At 38.8% G+C, this 19,373-nt stretch overlaps 1 protein-coding gene across 2 annotated transcripts in view; it reads left to right on the top strand.

Annotated features, from left to right (window-relative positions):
• Window positions 1-19,373, top strand: part of TMEFF1 (transmembrane protein with EGF like and two follistatin like domains 1) — a 117,395-nt gene that overhangs the window by 83,119 nt on the left and 14,903 nt on the right. For both annotated transcript variants that reach the window (XM_032677665.1, XM_032676991.1), the window contains exon 5: window positions 8,297-8,393. In XM_032677665.1, coding sequence (XP_032533556.1) covers window positions 8,297-8,393 — 97 coding nt within the window. The remainder of the gene's footprint in view (window positions 1-8,296; window positions 8,394-19,373) is intronic.

The following is a 19,373-nucleotide window of genomic DNA, read 5'->3' as shown; positions in this document are numbered from 1 at the left end:
AAAGTACACGAAGAAAGTGTCTGAGTTGTGCTCTTAAGTTGCTATAGCTCTGCCTGTGACAGTCTCCACTGCTGAAATTAGCTGTTTGACTCATGTGCAGCTAAGATTTGTGCTACGGGTTCACACTGTTCTTTTTCATTATCGAAACACAGAACTAGCTTATTAATGATTCTGAAACTTGACTTGATACAGATTTTCCCTCCTACTCCCAAACTGTGATGGTGAATGCATTCATTTTTTTTGTGTGTTTTTTTTTTTTCTTTTTTAAAAAGGATATTTAGAACCAATTAAAAAACCCATGGAAGTCCTCTTCTTCAAAGACTGTTTAGGTGTTATCTTTCCTTAGAAGTTGTCATGTGCCACAAAAAAAAGCTAAAGACCATGGAACTACTGGTTCAAGTTCTCCCTAAATCATGTTTGCTCTTACGAAGATACTAGATTTTAGGAAAAGAATTAGGAGTGGAAGAATTGTTTCAGTACGCCTGAATGAGGTGAAGTAATAAATTTTTTTAAGGGTGACACAATTGTCTAGTTGCCCTCTGACATTCTGAATAAACTATTTCCATTTTCTGTGCTCTGATAGCACAATATTAATGAAAGGTTGTAATAAAATGACTCATTTTGCTAATTTCAGAAGTCTGAACCTTCAATTAACATCATAAAACTTGCAGTTATGAAAAAAGCAGTTGGTCACTTGTGGCAATGGATATCCTGAAGCTGCTTTGAAGAAGAGAATATGATTGTTAATTCAAAAATCAGAGAAATTTCGAAAACCTCAGTATTCTACCATTAGGTTTCACCCTACAGAAAGAGACTGGGGACTCCAACCCGAAAGAGTTGCTTAGCTGGGGTCACAGCTGAAGATAGTGGGATTTGCATTAAATTTGCATTTAAGATGTGAGCTTCTCTCTGTATTCTCTTATGTATTCTTTTCTGAAGAATACAGTCATAAAACTAGGTACTAAACCACTTTGTTTAAACACTGTTTTGTTAGAGTTTGAGGCAAAACTGGTGAAGGAAAAGGTACAGGCTCAGGTTTGTGTTCATCTCTGACAGTTATAAATTGCAACACTATTCGACCTGCTGAATGTGCTTCCACAACTTGTAGATTGGGGCAAAAAAATGATCCTCAGGCTGTCATATTTACATAAAAACGTAGATTGCTAGCTTACAGCTGTCATGTTGACTTTGCGATATAGTTAGGCCTTTGCAAGGATGTGTTGAAAAACATCAGCATTTGTTACGTGCACCGTAAAAGAGCTAACAAATGGCAATGACTTTTCAAGCCAGCTTCTCAGAAACAAATTACTGTCTTAGAAGAGGCAGGGTGTGCTCTGGTAATCAGCCAGCAAGGGTGAGATTTCTAAGTGTCCTTCTGTGCCCATAACATTAATTTTTAATTCTTTTTGTTCAGAGTTTATCTGTGTACCTGAGCAAAATACACTTTTGATATTAAAAAAGATGTAATGTTAGTTAGACAGATGGCACCCAATCATTTCAGGCTTTTAAGCTAAGAAAATAACATGCTTGCAATACATATAGCTAAGTTAATTATTATTAAAATAATTTGTTTTGAATTTCTAATCCCTCTGAAATTTAATAGCTGAAGTATCTTGTGATGAACGTCTAGCAGATTGCATTTAGTAATTAATAAATTGATATACAGTATGTGCTTTTTACCAGGCTGCCATCTGTTCCTTTCGTCACTGGGGACAACACTTATCCAGTAATTGTCACACAGTCAGGGTGGAATAAACACACCGAGTTTAGAGCCTCGAATATTTTTTATTCTAATTTGCAATAGTGCTACTGATTTGTTTGAATGTATTTTAATATGACTGCAGAAACTCAACGGTGATTAACACCCTGGATAGGAGATAACATCATGCCTCTTACCTGTTTGTATAATGGTGTGAGACTTAGAAAGATTTAAGTGCAGATTCCATCACGTGATGTGACTTGTCACTGAATATCACTTTAGCTTCAAATAGCCCTATTTATTTCTGTCAAGATTCTTCTTGACATAGATAAAATTAACACTGAAATTAAACTTGCAAGAATTACTGTGTTTTCGACAAAGGTTCATAAAAGCAGAGGCAAAGGACCTAAATGTTTAGGCATTCTGTTGGTGGAAACTTATTCTAAGCAGGTTTTTCAAGGGAAGCTAGAGCTTGCTTAGAAGGATGCCAAAGCCAAGGGCACATAAAGACAGATTCCTCTTGCCTCTTGTGCAGGATGACAGGTAGCAAATGAGAGCACGTTCATCTCATCCAGCCTGCATAGGACCTACAGAAAGGCGTTCAGTGTGTTCATGAAATTGTGGGACACCTCCATTGGCTTCTGATGACTTTCTTGTCCTTTCTCTTTTCCACCATCATCTACTCATGCATAATTTCCCTGGTGCTTACTCTGAAGTTGTTGTGTCTTCCTTTGGAGAAAAAGGAGTTAGCTGCATTTGAAGCAGGGCACTGGAGTGAATGGTTATTAGAGTTCTCCAGCTGGAGGTTTCAGCAGTGTGAAAGCTGATCCAGTCTCGCAGTATGCCAGCTTTTCCCACCATTATCCACGATATCATATGCACAGAAGCAAGCCAGAAGTTATAGCTGTCAGGTGTGTAAAATACCTAACACATGACAAGGGTAGTGCTGGTAGGGAGTCCTACAGCACACATCTTGGCATCCTTTGCTTATAAGTGCGCATGCTGTCATTATCATAACCACTGGGCAAGCATATCACCTTCGCTGAGTTGTGATTAGGGAATCAAACTTCAAACTCCTCTCCTTCAGGCACCTCAGTCATAAATAGACCCGGCATCCTTGTGTTAAACCTGTAATGCCCCTTCTTGCACAATCAAATTCCAGAGGCTGGTGCCTTTACTGGAGCACAATTACAGCTGCAGTGTGTGGTCTGCATTGCATGAGGAAACAATCTCTCTGCTGTACCAAGCCAGGCTTTGCTACTGAGCCAGCTGTGTGGTTGGATAAGAGAGCAGAACCTTCCACATTGCCAAATATTGCTTCTGCGTATGATCCAGTAGCGTGGTCAAGAAAATTCAAGACATTTCTTGCTAGAAACTTGGGATAACTAAGAGTAGTTGTCGTACTTGCTTTAAATATATACTTTAAGACAAAAGAACAGGTTTGCAGCTTTGTTTCAAATTACGGGAACAATCTGCATTTTAACTAAGTATGTCATTAAAGTTGCCCTAAAAATTAATGGAAGATTGGATAAGTCACTGAACTGTTGAGTGAACTGCAGTCCTTAATGTGTGATTTTGTGGACTGTGGTATTTTGAGAGGAATTTCCAGTGCTGGCTGTACTGAAGGAATCACAGTCTAATCACAAGATGGGGATTCTTCTGTACTTTGGGTTGCAGAAGAGGATTTTCTGCGGCCCTTCCCATTTTTCAAAAATATTTTTGAGATTAGTTTCTCCCATGAGATACTGCAAAACCCACTATACTCCCAAATCAGATAGGAATTGATTTTCAGAGAGGCTTTTCCAGGCAAAGGAATCTTTATTCTATCTGCACATGACTACTGAGGAGTTGCAGCTCTCCACAAGCTCCCCCAACTTCACTGTGAACAGTGATAAATACAGATATACAGTACAGCTTCCTTTCCAAGCCATGCCTTAGGGCAGACCAAACATCACCTTGACACAGATGGATGCTTTTGCTTCAAGTCTGATTGAAAGCCCTCAGCAGAAACTGAGCCATATTACCATTGTAGGAACACACAAATGAGTTGCTGAGGGAAGCAATTTACTGCTATCCAATTCCTCTAGAGCTGCTGTCCATTTACAGGCTCCTACCCTGCAGCTCATAAGGTACAGCTGGCTATCTTCTGCAGAGGAATAATGACTTGAGAAGTGTTAGGGAGAACAGCAGCTCAGAGAGACAACTGGGAGTCACTGATCCTATCCTTGTGCCTCATTTCTTTTGAAGGACAGAGTATTAATGAGGCGCTGCCCTGAAACATGTAAGGAAGCTGAAAAGAGAGGGAAAATGAGCTTTCACTCAACATGAAATTAGGATGTCAAAGAACAGTATTAAGATACCAGCAAAACCAAGGAGAAGAAATTCTGTAATCAGCTATTCGTCAATATTAGAAGCTTGCATAATAAACAAGAGGAGGTTCAATTGCTCATTTGGGAGCATATTTTGGCCTAATTGTTGTTACTGAAATCTGCTGGGAAGATCTGATTCATTGGAATATTAAAATTAATGACTACAACCTATGTAGGAACAATCAAATGTGGGGGAGAAAGGATAAGGGAGGGGCAGTCTATCAAGGGATACGTTGCCTATTTGAACACTTTTACACCAGAGAAACATGCTCTCAAATATTAATAGGCTAACTTGTTTTAACCCTTCCAAAAGGAAGGGTTCTTTTCCAGTCAGGGCAACGTGCCTGCAATCAGGTCACAGGCTCGTCTCTTCAGGCATGCGAATCACTCTCTCTTTTGTACACTTTTGTTATTGCTGTTTTTCTTATCTCATTACTGTTTCCAGTAAATTGTTCTTATCTCAACCCACAAGCTTTACCTTTTGTGCCTCTAATTCTCTTCTCCATCCCACCACAGGGGGGAAGAGGAAGGGAAAGTGAAGGGAGCAAGAGAGTGGCACATGGTTTTGAGAGTCTTGGTGGGGGCACTGAATTGGGGAGTACCGTTCCTAAACCGCAACAGAACTCCAGCTTATACTATATGGGGTGTCTAATGCTGCTACTGCTGAAACATAATGCAGCTAGTAATGAAAAATACTTCTGAAAATTGTAGGTGACTATCACCTAAGTTGGAAATGTGGCATCATTATGCATTTGTCTGTATTACACCTAATCCTGACGGGTGTAAGTTTATTAGTACCTGAGGTGCAGGTGTTCTTGACTTGCACATATTTATTATACAAAAACAAATTACTATAGAGATAAATAATTCTATGCATGAGGTCCAGTGAGTTCTGATCAAGGAAAAAAAAAGGTCCCACTTCTTTAAAATAAACCTAATTTTAAAAAGTAGAGAAAGCAATTTTAGTGGGGGGGGGGGAAGGAGAGAGAGAGAATTTTACACCAAATAGTATATAGAACAGTGAATAAGTAGTTGTGAGGTCCTGTTTCTGAAAATAAAAATAATTTTGGAGCATTCAGAGGGAGAAGAACTAAAGCTCAAGAGGAACGGTGTATGTGTGTATGTGCTACTTCTTTTGCTCCATTACAAAATTGAAATGCTAATAGTGCAGTGGAAGTGCTCAGTAAAACATTCTGGTTTCATTTGTAGTCAAGTCAGATAGTATATATAGTATATATAGGATATGATGAAATATTTTCCATGCTATCAGTACTGCAGAAGCACCAACTGTTGAAGAAATAGTTTGTAACAAGGAGATCTGTCTGGTTTGCGCCTGAAAGCTTTAAAAATCAGTGGTAAAGAATTCTCTGGGCTGTTAATGACTCTTTTGTCTCCCTTTGTTCAGTATAATAATGATAAATATTATACAAATATTTTCAGAAAAGATAAATGTGATGATTGGAGGGCATCAGCCTCTCATTCTGGCACCTATCAGAAGCGCAGCAGTGAAATAGAAAGTGGAAAAATCAACTGAGTACCAAATTAAGGGAGAGGAAATTGTTTAATGGCAGTTGCCATGAGTTCATGGAAAACCTTTATGGAGAAAATTACCTTTTCTAAAGTTTATTTTTACAAGAAAGTTGTTTGTACAACAGAACATTTTATGTAAGTGTACCACCTCAAAACTGTAACATTTCTCAGCCAGGTACAGTCTCTAATCTCCCACAAATCTAAGTAACTAGAGAGCACAACATCCATGCAGAGCACATCTAACATGCAAAAATACTGCAAATCCATAGATAGTTAAATGTTAAGGAATCATTAGAAAATGAGTGTTTTTCTAGAGACTGTTCTTGACCTTGTGATCCCTTCCACTGGTGACCTGGGAGAAAATGAGTCAGTACTGATTTGGTGTGGATGACAGGGAACAGGTCACTGAGATAACAGGATGTGTAAGCAGGAAGGATTTTAATGTCTGAGGACAGAATTATCTCTAGCTAGTCCAGGATCTAGGTGATTTTTCCTTGATGTTGGCCTCTGTACTACAGACTGTTGACCCTGAAAAGGACTCATTGGGGAATAAGGTGGATAATAAAGTAAATGTGAACAGTGATGGTCAGTGCAGAAAAATGGTCAAAAAGTGATATGATTGTTGGATGTTTAAACTGAAGAATGTCATAGATGGTATTTGGCTTTGATGACAACTCTTCTGGAGCAATGTGTCCAGCTCTGGTAGCTGTAACTCCAGAAGGTGTCAACATACTGGCAAAAGGCACCAAGGGTAATAAGAACAGCAAAAGGGGAAATACCACAAATGAAAACCATGAGCAGTGCCATTTGTTTAATTTATTCAAACCATAGGAGATCATTTATTGGTATTGAAAAATGAAATCTGACACTAAAGGACACTTTAAAATCAGGAAAGATGTTGAGATGCTGGAGCAGGTGCAGAGAAGGGCAACGAGGCTGGTGAAGGGACTTGAGCACAAGTCCTATGAGGAGAGGCTGAGGGAGCTGGAGTTGTTTAGCCTTGAGAAGAGAAGGCTCAGGGGAGACCTCATCGCTCTCTACAACTACCTGAGAGGAGGTTGTAGGCAGGTGGGGGTTGGTCTCTTCTCCCAGGCAACCAGCAGTAGGACAAGAGGGCATGGTTTTAAGCTGCGTCAGGGGAGGTTTAGGTTAGACATTAGAAAGAAATTCTTTACAGAGAGGATAATCAGCCACTGGAATGGGCTGCCCAGGGAAGTGGTGGATTCTCCATCCCTGGAGGTTTTTAAGATGAGGCTGGACGTGGCACTTAGTGCCATGGTCTAGCAACTGTGGTGGTAGTGGATCAACGGTTGGACTTGATGATCTCAGAGGTCCTTTCCAACCTGTCTGATTCTATGATTCTATGAAAATGCCAAATGCAGGCATAGGAATTTGGTATCTAGAAAGAAGGAGAAAGAAAATGAGATGTACGTTTGTAAAGATAAAAGCAAATGACCCCTACGGCAACTTCATAAGAGTGGTGATAGAATTTCTACAGTGGCAATTTTGTAATAAAGTTTGATACGTATTAATCTCTGGAAAAATGCACAGCATGCTTTAGACAGAAGTCAATTTGAGAGTCTTGCCTGCACTGTTTTTCATGGAAACCCAGTCGCAGAGGTAGGAGGGAGAGATTCCTTTCAGCTAAAATCTGGGAAAATTAGGAAGGACTGTTGTGGATTTCTTTTTCCTGTTTACATTTAAAGAATGTAAATGCAGCTGTTTCATTGGTGGTGTTTGATTTACTGTTGCTACAGCACATAAAGCTGCTATGAGAAAAGGAATCACTTTGATCTCTGTCCATCCAACAGCCTTGTGTAGTGAGCCGTGCACCACCACGGTATTGTGATACTTTAAGTCGTTCTCAATTCCCTCTGAAGGTTTCTGTGGTTCTTTTCCTTTGTTTCGGATATCCAGCTCTCCTTTATCATTTTGTTAAAAATCAAAAATAGGAGTGGCTAATGGTAGTGAAACAGTAAGAGTATAATTTATTTCTCTTTTACTTGGTGAAGAGTTATGATGTCTGTGTCAACAGTAAGATTGGTGTAAATGTTTTTAAGATCAGAATATTCAAGATATTCATTTTACTTTTTAGGATACGTAGCCTTTCTACTAGTTTCTTGTTAAGATGACCTTTTTTTCTTTTATTCCTGTAGAACTAAAGAGAGTAATCTGTAAAATGCACCACAGCATATATGATATATGAGCATTGTCTAAACTCATAGTTGGGAATCAAAAAGGGGAAAAATGCAAGCAGTAACCTTGCATAAGGATAGCTATCATTAAAGACTACCAGAGAAAATACTGTTTAAATCCCCAGTACCTAATATTCAAGGACATAAAAAAGGACAGGATTTATACATTATCAGTGCCAATTAAGAGTAAATGTGACTGGGACATACGTCAATGCCAGTTATGTGTCTGGTGGAGCGGGAATAAATAAAAATGACTGAAATAAGAACAAAGAGAGAGCCAATCAGTGAAGCACTAGTGTTTTCAGGGATGCTTTTCTATCACTGGTACTACCAACCTCCAATTGACTGATTTTGAAAAGGGGAGCACTATTAAGTTTAATAGATTCAATATACAATAGCTTCATTTTGACAGTATTCTTGAAGGCAAATGGATTTAGGTAAGCAAAATCAGACCTTAATTTGAAAATCATGCTTTCTGTTAACAACACCGAATTTTTTTTCAGAGTATGAAGGATCTGGGACAGAAGTTCAGAGAAAACACTCAAAATGTGGAGTTTGCAAATATAGGGCTGAGTGTGATGAAGATGCAGAAAATGTTGGGTATGTAACATTTTCTTTAACAATATCACTGAACAAAAGGGGAAAAATGTTAAAAGAAAAGTACATGATCTTGACTTGTTTGTACTTGACTTGTACTTGACTATGTTTGCTCTTACTAATTGAAGATTTAATGCCGTCCAGTAATAATGTGTTTGATATGTGTCTGTAAAGAACAAACCATCTACAGTTGCAAGGTAAATGGAGAAAACAACAAAGAGTTGTACTGGACAGTCTTTATATAATATTTTTCAAACAAAGAACCTTGGTTTGTTTTATTCTGCCAACAAAACAACCCAAAACCCGAACAGGAATGCAAAATAATACTGATATTTCATCCCTGAGATTTTTTTCTTTGTGTTCTGTTTGTTCAGCAAGTGTTACAGAAAGTTATTTCCAGCAGTGCAAAGCTTGGACCTAAACACTAAGTTGAACTGGGGACCTGAGCCAAACTCACTGTGACATTTGACCTCTTAGATGCACCCAAGGGAAACTCATTGAGAAATATTAATTACTTGTCAAAGTTGGGAACAAATTATCAAGAAAAAAGAAGCTTTTAAAGACAATCCATAATGCAGAAGCAGATGCACCCAATCTCCCCACTCTAGTACTTGGTGGTTAGAGTATACCCTGGCTGTCAGAAAGGGCAGAGACATCATGGAGGAAAGGACTTCTTTAGACAGCCCCATGAGGCATTAAAGGTTTTATGGGAGGTAAAAGAAGTTCCATCTGACAGGGTTTTGTTTTCCCATGGCCATTGTCCTGGCAGTGGACACCAGTATGGAAGAGGCTTAACTAAGGTCTGGGCTGATGGCAGGCACTGGGGTTGCAGCTGCAGACGTGGTGCGTGAAGATGTTTGAGAGATGTGCAAATGGTACATTTTGTGTACACAGAGGGAACAGCGTCTCAGAATAATGTACTTGAACATCACTAATGGGAGGAAGCACCACTCTCCCTTCTCTTGTCTTACAGCCAGAATCCATTTAATGTTGAAATATGTCTTAATTGCACAAGACTTTATTTGGGATATCCGCATGAAGACATCTCAGGCAGTAAAGCAGCTTAGCACTAATATTCAAGACGTGTATTCAAGGGAAACCAAAATGGTAATAGTACGCATGAATACTAGCACAATACTTCACATTTCATAAAATGCCATAGTACAGAAGCAGGCTTGCTCTTTCCAGGAGAGAAAAATGAGCTGTAGTTGTTGTTATAATACTAATAATTTTCTGCAATATTGCTTTGTTCTGTTTCATTTATGACTAGCAAGATAGGTATAGATTTGTTTGTTGTATGCACTGAGATGTGCTTTTGGCTTTGGAAAATAAATCCTGAAACATTCAACTTCAGTAAAAGCTTTCCTAGTCTTTCTGCACTTGTGGACCTGGCATTCCTGCAGCTATATAGTATCTATAAGAGAGTTAAAATAAAGTTGAGTGGAAGATTTGTTCTCTACATCCTACTCATATAAAATGAAACCATTCTCCTGCTCCTTGACAACAAGAGGAGAGTGGTCTTTTTGTCTCTAAGATTTCTTTAATGAGTCCTCATTAAAAAAAATATGTGGAAACAAAAACTTTTATGTAGAAAATACTCAAAAGTTAGAAAATATTCCCATGAAGGTTATTCACAATTTATTGGCTAATTTTTTTTTTTTTTTTCAGTTTTCAAACCTGTGTAATTTAATTTTTTCTCCAGTAACTTTGACCATTGAAACAGGCTTTGGTGATACTCACTGTTTAGATATAGATTAAATCACGATCTGTTAACACAGATTACCTTCACAATGTTGATTTTGATAAGTCACAGAGCAAGTCACAAACTTGCTGAAGTAGAACTTAGGAGTTGGCTTTTTTTTTTCCTAAAATCAAAATAGTTATTTAACTTGCAGAAGCAAGTTGGAGTTGAAATCTTCTGTTTGGGAAACTTCAGTAGAGTACCCCTTACAAATGCTTTTTACATCTAATTTTTAGTCCCTTTCCTGCTGTGTTTCAATGTGGGTTTTAATACCCTAAAATTAAATTATGACATAAAATTATTGGCAGCACAAGTGTTTTTTATTAGACTTGTATAAACTTTGCTGGTCTGAATTATCATTTAATTCAATTTTACACCATATTAGAAACACTATCACCCCTAATTCTAGCTAATCACAAAACACCCTAATTTCTAAAAATGTTTTGTTTTGATTTTCCTTTTTAAGACTTGAGAATGGCCACTGAAAATTTTTGAATAGTAGTGTAATGTTGATTGAACCACAAACTAGAAGTACATTTATTTCTGTTCAAGTAGATTTCTTAGGCCTACATAACCCTTGCTTGCACCTTGTGATGCTAAAACACTTAATAGAATGTTTACATGATTACAGAAGGCATTTAAAGAGAATTTTGTTTCATCATAGTACCTGGATGAGTTAGCTGAACTGTTTCCTAATGTTTAATAGATAATCTCGAGCCATATTCATGATACATACATGCATTTTTTCATTTTCTTTTCCAAGCTGTGCAATCTGAGACCTCATCTCCTTCTGCTCTGAGTGTTCTTGAGAAGCAATATAGTATTTGTATCCTGATTTTTGAATAGGGAAATTAAATTACAAATAAAGTATTTAGTGCATTGGTGAAAGAAGAGATATAGATACCAGCAAGTATTGTTGAGTGGTTTGAGGTAAATGAGCTGGCATTAATGAGGAGTCCCAGGACCTGCCATGAGGCCAACCACAACAACCTGGAACACAGAATAGGCAGAATTTCTCACAGTAATGAAAAGATCCTGCTAAAGACAATTTTATTCCGTAGAGACTGTGGTTTGTCTTTTGGGCCAGGATAGCTGTGAGAGTTCTGTGCAAAAAATGGTGGCACCTGCTACTTTCAGTGAAAACTGTAGGATGATCCTTACAACACAGAAACAGGAGCAAGACCACGTGGCATTTCCTGATTTTTGGAGTTGAACTTGCTGATATCTAAATAGGTGCCCAGTGCTATCATGATGGGAAATGGGCACATGTCAAAGCATGGGAAATTCTGGTTTGGCGTAATGGAAAATGAATACTCAAACGTGGTGTCTGGCATTTCCACTCATAGAGATGGTCTGAACTTGATCAGACACAGCCTTGGGACCAACTTCAAGCAGGGGCTGAGACTATATGACCTCTACACATCCCTCCAAGCCTAAATTTATCTGTGAATCTGTATGATTACCAAATCTTGGTACTTTTTAAAAGCAAATTTATAAGATCAGTTACACAGAGCTGAGATCCACTCCATATTGCAAGTCAGTGATGTCAAATTTTTGTATTTTCCCCTTTGAAAAAGTTACAGATTTTTTGTTTTCATGCTTGGTGTTAAAACATCTCTTGATAAAAGATGCTACTTAAGCTTTTATTAGGCTAGATCACACATAGTCTGAAGAGCTCAGGCTTTGCACAGAGTTTTGTATCTTCATTTTGTTTGATTTCACAGAAACATCATCTGTCTAAACCAGAAGTGGTAAAAATGCATAGTAAACTAATTGCAAAAATATAAACAACTTTATAATTTCCACTGCCTCTACAAAAAATTTCAGTGCGGATTCTGAGTGGAGTGGTTGAGACACAGAAATAGTGTCTGAGGAGAGGGTCATCATAAGCAGCATACTTAAAAAAATTATATTCAGCTGTTTGCAAATCAGTATATTATTTCTTTATCTAAACACAAAAAGGAATCAGGTTGAGGAAACACCACAGAAATGTATTTCTCCATATTTTTCTTCTTTTTCCGTACAACTTGTAAGTATTTTAAAAAGTTGTTAGTTTGTGGTTAATCTTTTCAAGGTCATAGACAATCACTTATGGATGCACTAGTCCTAAGTTGCATAAACACATAATATTGTCCGAACAGTGGTTTTCTGTAAGTCTAAGGTAACACGGTACAAACAACAGGATTCACATAGCTTGGTTGTGATTTTTTTCCCATTTAGCAACTGAACTGAAACAGGTGGTATATGTCGTGGGAAAAGCTGCTGCCTAAAACCATTCAGTCAGTAATATTAAAACACTTTAAATTATACAGCATGAATGCAAAACAAATTAAGACAGATGTGATTGCAAAATAGTTTTCATCAGTGTAGCACTTAGATCAACTCTTTCTTCAATGAAAGCAATATAGTATTTGTAATGCTATTGTGGCTTTTAAGAACTCTTAAGTGAATTTTCGTAAAACTCAGGTAAATAATGTTCAGTGTAATTTTTATAAAGCTTCTAAACAACATGATACCTCAGTTAACTACATATGACTGAAAGAGAAATTATTATTTAGAGTCTTTTGAGAGCTGAATAACTCTGTTTTTAAAATTTTTTACAGTAGCCACCTGCAGAAACTGGTAATATAAACATACTGGTGGAATTGGGTTTTTTTACTATTGTGATTAGGAAGGTGGGCTCTTAAGTTTTTCCATAAGACTTCATTTTTCCATAAGACTTCAATTTTCAAATGATCCTGATCTCCATATGTTTTTAAAGTCATCTTACTATTGTCTGGTCATTTTTTCCACAAATATAGTACTTTAATATGGACATTTTAAATATACTGATTCCATTGAAGAATGGGAGTTTCATCTCATTTTTTTCTTTGAAAGTATCTTTCTAACATAAAAAGTAGTGTTGCTTATGAGGATTTATATCCTCTGCTCTTGCACTGTTTTTGTGGGGTGTCTCTTTCCTCTTGCATGCCAAAACGTTACTAGATACCCTGATAAAACAGCATGCCAACATGTTGCAAGTCTTAAAAGGAATGTTGCTTTAAAAGGTATTTTAAAATGTGTTGTAACTTCAGGAAAATAATATCCAAAATGAAATAATGAACTGTAGAGTAATTTAGATTGGAGTGATCTCTGAGGAGTCATCTGGTGTGGGCTCCTGCCCTGCGCTGCATCCGGAGATAGTTCATTCATTTGAGCTCAAGGGCTTCTCCAGGAGAGGTCTGACCATCTCCATGAAGGAAGATTTGACATCTGGGCATATCTGCTCAAGAGCTGAGCTTCTCTCACTTTAGGGAATAATTTCCTTGTGTTCAGTCAGAATTTCTCTCTCTGCAACTTGCAACTGTTTTCTTTCACTCCTCTACCGTGCGCCTCTGAGAAGAGCCTCCCTCTGTCTTCTTGATAGCCCTTCTTATGTTGTTGGTGACAGCAGTCACCTCCTTGGCCTCCTCCAGGCTGAACAAGTCCAGTGCCCCAGCCATTCCTCACACAGCCCATGCTCCGGCCCTCTATCCATTGCAGTGTCTCAGCACTGGAGCCTCTCCAGTTTCTCTGAGTATTTACTGTTACTGGGGAGTCCCAAAACCAGACAGAGCGCTTCACTTGGGAGCTCACAAGTGCGGAATGAAGGCCAAGAGTCATTTCCGTTGCTTTGTTGGTGACCTTTCTGTGGTGCAGTCTCCCAACCTGCTGCTCCCCTGAACCCTCAGGTCTTTTTCTGCAGAGCTGCTCCCCCGCCAGTCCACCCACTGTCTGTACTGTGGTTTTCCTGTCATCTTCAGACTTCTAGAGGTTCCTTTGCCTTGTCAAGGTCCTACTTGAGTGGTCATCTTGGTCATCTTTTTTTTTCTTTGGTAAGGAAATCATTAGCTGAAAAATAGCCTCACTGTAAAAATTCAAATTTGTCATGTTTTCAGTATTTTTTTTTAACAGACGAGATATGGAAATGAGATTCTGAATACATTCAGTCTCTTTTTAATAAGTGTACTATGCTGTCAGAGATCTGTTTTGACTTGTAATGTAGATTTTCAAGAAAGATTGACAACTGATCCCCAAAAAGACCTTTTGAGATTAACATTTTACAAGATTTACTTCAGAAAGGAAATGTGTCTCATCAACATGTAGATTCAACTGGCCTGTAATTTATGTAGGGTCTGTTTACACAATGACCAAACCAGAAATTCAGAAGTAGAAGTATTAACAATTAGAAATACCAGTGTGGACATTTCAAAGTCCTAGTCTCTGCCTTGTCTATATAATTTGTCCTCCAGGGAAAGATTTGGGCTGTTTGAAGTCCAGCGTACAAGTTTATACTTTTCTCTTTTGACCACTTTCTCACTCATTTACCAACTTTTTTTTTTTAATTAACCCTTTTAGGCTATGATATTGTATGTAGGTATTCATAAGGTAGGGTGTTCTAATCCTATTTAAATGCAATTCACAGCTTTCTGGTCCAGCAGAAAAAAAAAATCCTAAGTATTTGTGTGTAAAACAAACTATTCAGACAATAGAGAAAATCAACCTAAACAAGGGATTTAAGATTGTGTTGTGGGATTACTGAATTATGAAAAAATGGGCTACAGGATATTCTCATATGAGAGAAATAGCATAATGTTCTTTTCATTATACCGACTATTAAGAAATTGAATAGATCCCAGATGGATAATAATCCAGGCCTGTTTTTTTAATGTATATTTTTAGTGATCTTCGCAGCAGTGTGTGCCAAGTCTTTGAAGGTTCCTGTTGTTTGAAGGTGGGGGGAGGGTTAGGTCGCTCTTGAGAGAGGAAACATCAGTTCACCATGTATGCTGTGAGAAGCTCACTGCAGGTAAGGACTCAATTTCTACAGTGGTCAGAAAGAGCCATGCCACAAAATTAAAAATGGGAATGTAGGGATGTCTGGAAAGTAGCTGAAGCTTATAGTATTCAAAGCGTGTTCTGCATTGATGGGCAGAAGTAAAAACTGACAGTGTTCAAGCAGGGCACAGAGAAGCTTGTACAATTGAATTCTACTTCTCTTGTGCTATAACGGGATTTTAGGAAACACACCAAAAACCTAATGAACATTCAACTCTAGTCAAATAGGTAGAAAAATCACTTTGAAATCCAGATTTTCTTAGTTCAGGTTTCATCTGAGAGCAATTGCACACAAGGGAAGAAACATCAAATGAAAGGTAATCCTTCATTTGGCATGGTTATATTCCTAACTGCAATTGCAACACTCCTGATATTTCAATTCACCTAAATTTATTCCATCAAGCATACCCTTATCCATCTGTGTGCATTTCACACGCTTTCTTTTACTCTAGTGTTTCCATTTTACATTTGTAAGCAGATGTGCCAGTAAATCGGTGAGTACCTGAGAAAGCTCACTGTTGCTGTCAGCTACTGGGAAGGGATAGCAAGCAGGACTCCCTGTGAGGTCAGGCCAGAAAAATACATTTGTGAGCAAACCCCAGATGGGCACAAATGCAGTAGCCTGATCTGTTGGTTGGAACTGGCCGTCTTCCCCAGTAGCCAAGCCTGCTCCACAAATCTGTAATGCTTTCCTTTCCTTTTTTTCCCCTCTCTTTTCTTTGAACCTACCATGGTTTTTAAGCACACAGAACTTCCAACAGACCACATACACCTTGAAGCCTGAAAACAAAAGGGAGCCTTGAAATGCGTTCTGATCTCTGGGGATCTAATTAATTTACTGATAGCAGCAAGTGCTCTTACAGCCTGAGCTTGTCACTTTACTAAGCACGTTTTCTTTGTTACACCTAGAAGCCTCTAAAAAATGAATTGTACATCTTCATTTCTTATTTATTAAAACCATCTAAAAATTTGTGTGGTTTAATTATATCACTTTGTACTTTCCTGACATTCAAATGCTTTTCTGTTTAACTAATGGTGTTAATGAGTGATACACATGCAACTTAAAAAAGCACATTTTCACAGCAAGCTGCTGCCTTTTTTCTTAGAGTGTCAGCTCTCTCATGGCAGGTGCCAAAGTTAAGGTTTTTTTCTGTATACCCTAGTACATCAAGAAAGCATCTGAATACATCCTGTTGACGTTCCTGGGCTAAGTGAGAGAAAAGGTCTGTTGAGGACACTAAGGAGCAACCCCCTTCAGCAAGACATCAACTTTAAGAATTAAGTCCCTGTTTTAATCCTTTTAGTTAAAACCAGTAGGAAGGTTATAGTGGAAAACACCTCCCGTAGTTCTCTCATTCCTTTTATTCCAATGTGGCTTTTACAGCAAAAATTTGAAGGACTCCTCAAGCACATTCAAGATGTCCTTAGTACACAATTCTGTTAAGTGACTTTTCCTTAAGTGACTCTTTTCTTCTGAAGGTTGTGCTTAAAGCCACACATCGTGCTGAAGGCACCAGTTGGTAGTTTTTCTTTATTTTCATGGAGGACTAAGCAGGATCATGTTTGTCAAACATATGCAAAAGCCAACAGCAGAGCGGCAGTGGGGCTCAAGCTGTGGAGTCCTCACTCAGCTCCAAACAAAGGTGGCAAAACACCCATTATCAGTAGTAGGGCTAGGATTTTGCCATACTCTTGACTTGTTTTGAGATGTGATGATTGCTTTACCCAATGAGGCAACACCTCTGGGAAGCCTGAGGGAAGGCTGGCACTTTGAAAGAGCAACTGGGAGAACAGAGAAGCTTTTTATTGTAGGGTTTTGAGTGTTTTGGTTGTTGGGTTTTTTTATGTAGACTTTTCTCTGCTTATCCTCAATTTTAGCAACTGAAGATCAGCTTCACATAACAGTTTATGCTTGCACCACTACTGGACTTCAGGCAGTTGTTCCTGGAAGGAACTCCAAATAGCAGTAATAAATAATTGATATCTAGGAGAAAGGTAGTATGATACTACTAGGATGGAAGATAGTACGATCTGCCTGGCAGACAAGGACCTGAGGATGCTGGCTGACAGCTGGCTCAACATGAGCCAGCAGAGTGCCCAGGTGACCAAGAAGGCCAATGGCATCCTGGCTGGTATCAGAAGTAGCGTGGCCAACAGTCCCTCTGTGCTCTGCACTGACAATGCCACACCTCAAATCCTGTGTTCAGTTTTGTGCCCCTCACTGTAGGAATTTTACAGTTAAGGTCCACACTCTCTCTTCCTGAATGCCCTTCTTGTGCTCCTCCCACATATCTCTGCTCCCGCTTCACTTTCTCAGGTTTTTCCTGCCCTCCTTTCATGAGCAGCTCTCTGCATTTTCCTCTGCTCTCTTCATTCTCTCTCCTCACCATAAGAGAGACCTTTCAGGGAATGGATTACAATATGAGACAGCAATTCTGTGTTCAGATTCAGTCTTAACTGTGAAGAAAAACAAGGCCCATAGTCCATGGTGCCTCACACAGGTTATCCTGCCTGGAAAAGCCTCTGATAAGACAGACCCTTTAAGACCCCAGTTTTAGCTCATTAACACTGTCTGCCATGTCTTATCACATACTTTGTGTACTGTTTTTATGGTCTTTGAGATGGTTCAACCCTGTGGACTCTGCTTGGTAGCCTTGAGCTTTAATGTCTACTTGGCTTTAGTTCTCAAACTGGCTAGTGGGGGGAGTTGGCTCCCCTCAGGCTGTTGGATTTTCTGTCGTCTCAGGATCAAGCTATTGTCTGCCCTCTGTAGCTCTCTGACTTCAGATGTAACATATTTTCAGTATTTCATAGCAGGTTTGTTTGTGGATCTTCCAGTACTTTCCTGAGTGATATTTTGCTTCAATCTGTGGTGGTCCTGTCCTCTCACAGGAACTCAGGCTCGGGTTTCAATGTGTTTGATGTTCAGCATCAGAGCAGCAACTTGCTCTCCCACAGTTTTACCTTCCTTCACAAACACTGAGCAGTTAAAAACAACATTCTTTTCATGTTTTCTGTCAAGAGCAGCACTCCCCATATGTCACTGCTCCCATCTCAAGTTTGACACTTCCTGCAGTCTTGACTGTATGTTTGATCTTGTGGAAACTGTCTAAAAGCAAGGACAACTTCATTGCACCCTGCACAGACCTCTGAGAAGTGCAGGTTTCTAACATGTGCTGCTGGCTCCCTGTCTGCCGTCCTACAGCATCTGTGCAGGTGCTTCTCCCTTCAGAGTATCACGCCCAGGACATGTCCTCACCTTAACTTGTTCCCTTTCAGCCCTCTGAAAGGCTTCAGGGTTTTATGTTGGAATAATAGTTTCAGGTTTTTTAAAGTACATCAGTCCAGTTCAACTCTTCATTACCCCACAGTGTACCTGAACCACCTGCTTTTGCATGTGAGGCAGTTCTGTCGAGTAACCAGTAACTAAATGACCTGGGAAGGCTGGATGTACCATTTGGCATTATGGTGGCAGGTGAAGAAGTAGCTAATGGCACTAGGCAGATAATTTGAAATTTTTGTACATTAAAGAGATGGTTAGAGCTAAGACTGAGAGTCTTTATCAGAAAACCAGGGTCAGAAATTCACAACTACCCCTAAAACAAGCACTTGGCAGTTGTAAGAAAGTAAGCATTTAACATTAGATGTTAAATCTAAACACAGCAAAGCATGGAAACTTAAGCGGTTTCCAAACAGTTTCAACGCTAGCCTGTGATGTCACCGTGAGGAAGAAAAAAATATTTTCAAAACACACCTTATTTGTCACCAGGAATGACAAAACCCAACCATAATTAGGATGCTACAGACCTTGGATGGTGACTGCAGACAGATTTAGATCCGTTTGGTCATAGAAATACAGGTGGAACTAATCTGGAGATACATATGCAAATGTGCTCAGATGTGACAAGAATGGGTGCTCACAGGCAGTGATGCTGCCGGAGTGCTGAGGCTGAGTGAGGGTATCTGTAACCACATAGCCAGTGTCATACAAATTAGGACTAGCTCTCTGCTAGTTTGTGTCAATAAACATGCACAACTGCTAAGCCATGAGTCTATTTTTTGTATTTTAGTAAATCGTAATAAACCCCCTATTAGTCTTAAAATCATGTGGGAGAATATGAACATACATTGTAAACAAAATAGTATTTCCATCCTGGTTCTAAGGTTTACAACCATTACCACTTCTAGTAAGAAAAATTATCATATTGATATTTAAAGGCTTCATTAATACTTGGAGGTAGGTTCCTAAGATGTGTAGAGACTCATTATTGAGGCATTTTTTCACTCGCAGTAGGTGCAATCTCTGTTTGCACTAGAGGTGTTTTTTTGTATAACAACAATCTGAAGTTCACAGACATGAAATATTACTGGCAAAATTAGCATAT

This window comes from Chiroxiphia lanceolata, chromosome 1 (assembly GCF_009829145.1).
Source record: "Chiroxiphia lanceolata isolate bChiLan1 chromosome 1, bChiLan1.pri, whole genome shotgun sequence".
In the NCBI taxonomy this organism is placed as follows: domain Eukaryota; kingdom Metazoa; phylum Chordata; class Aves; order Passeriformes; family Pipridae; genus Chiroxiphia; species Chiroxiphia lanceolata.
Note: the sequence above shows the minus strand (reverse complement) of the source record. Positions and strands in the feature narration are given on the sequence as shown.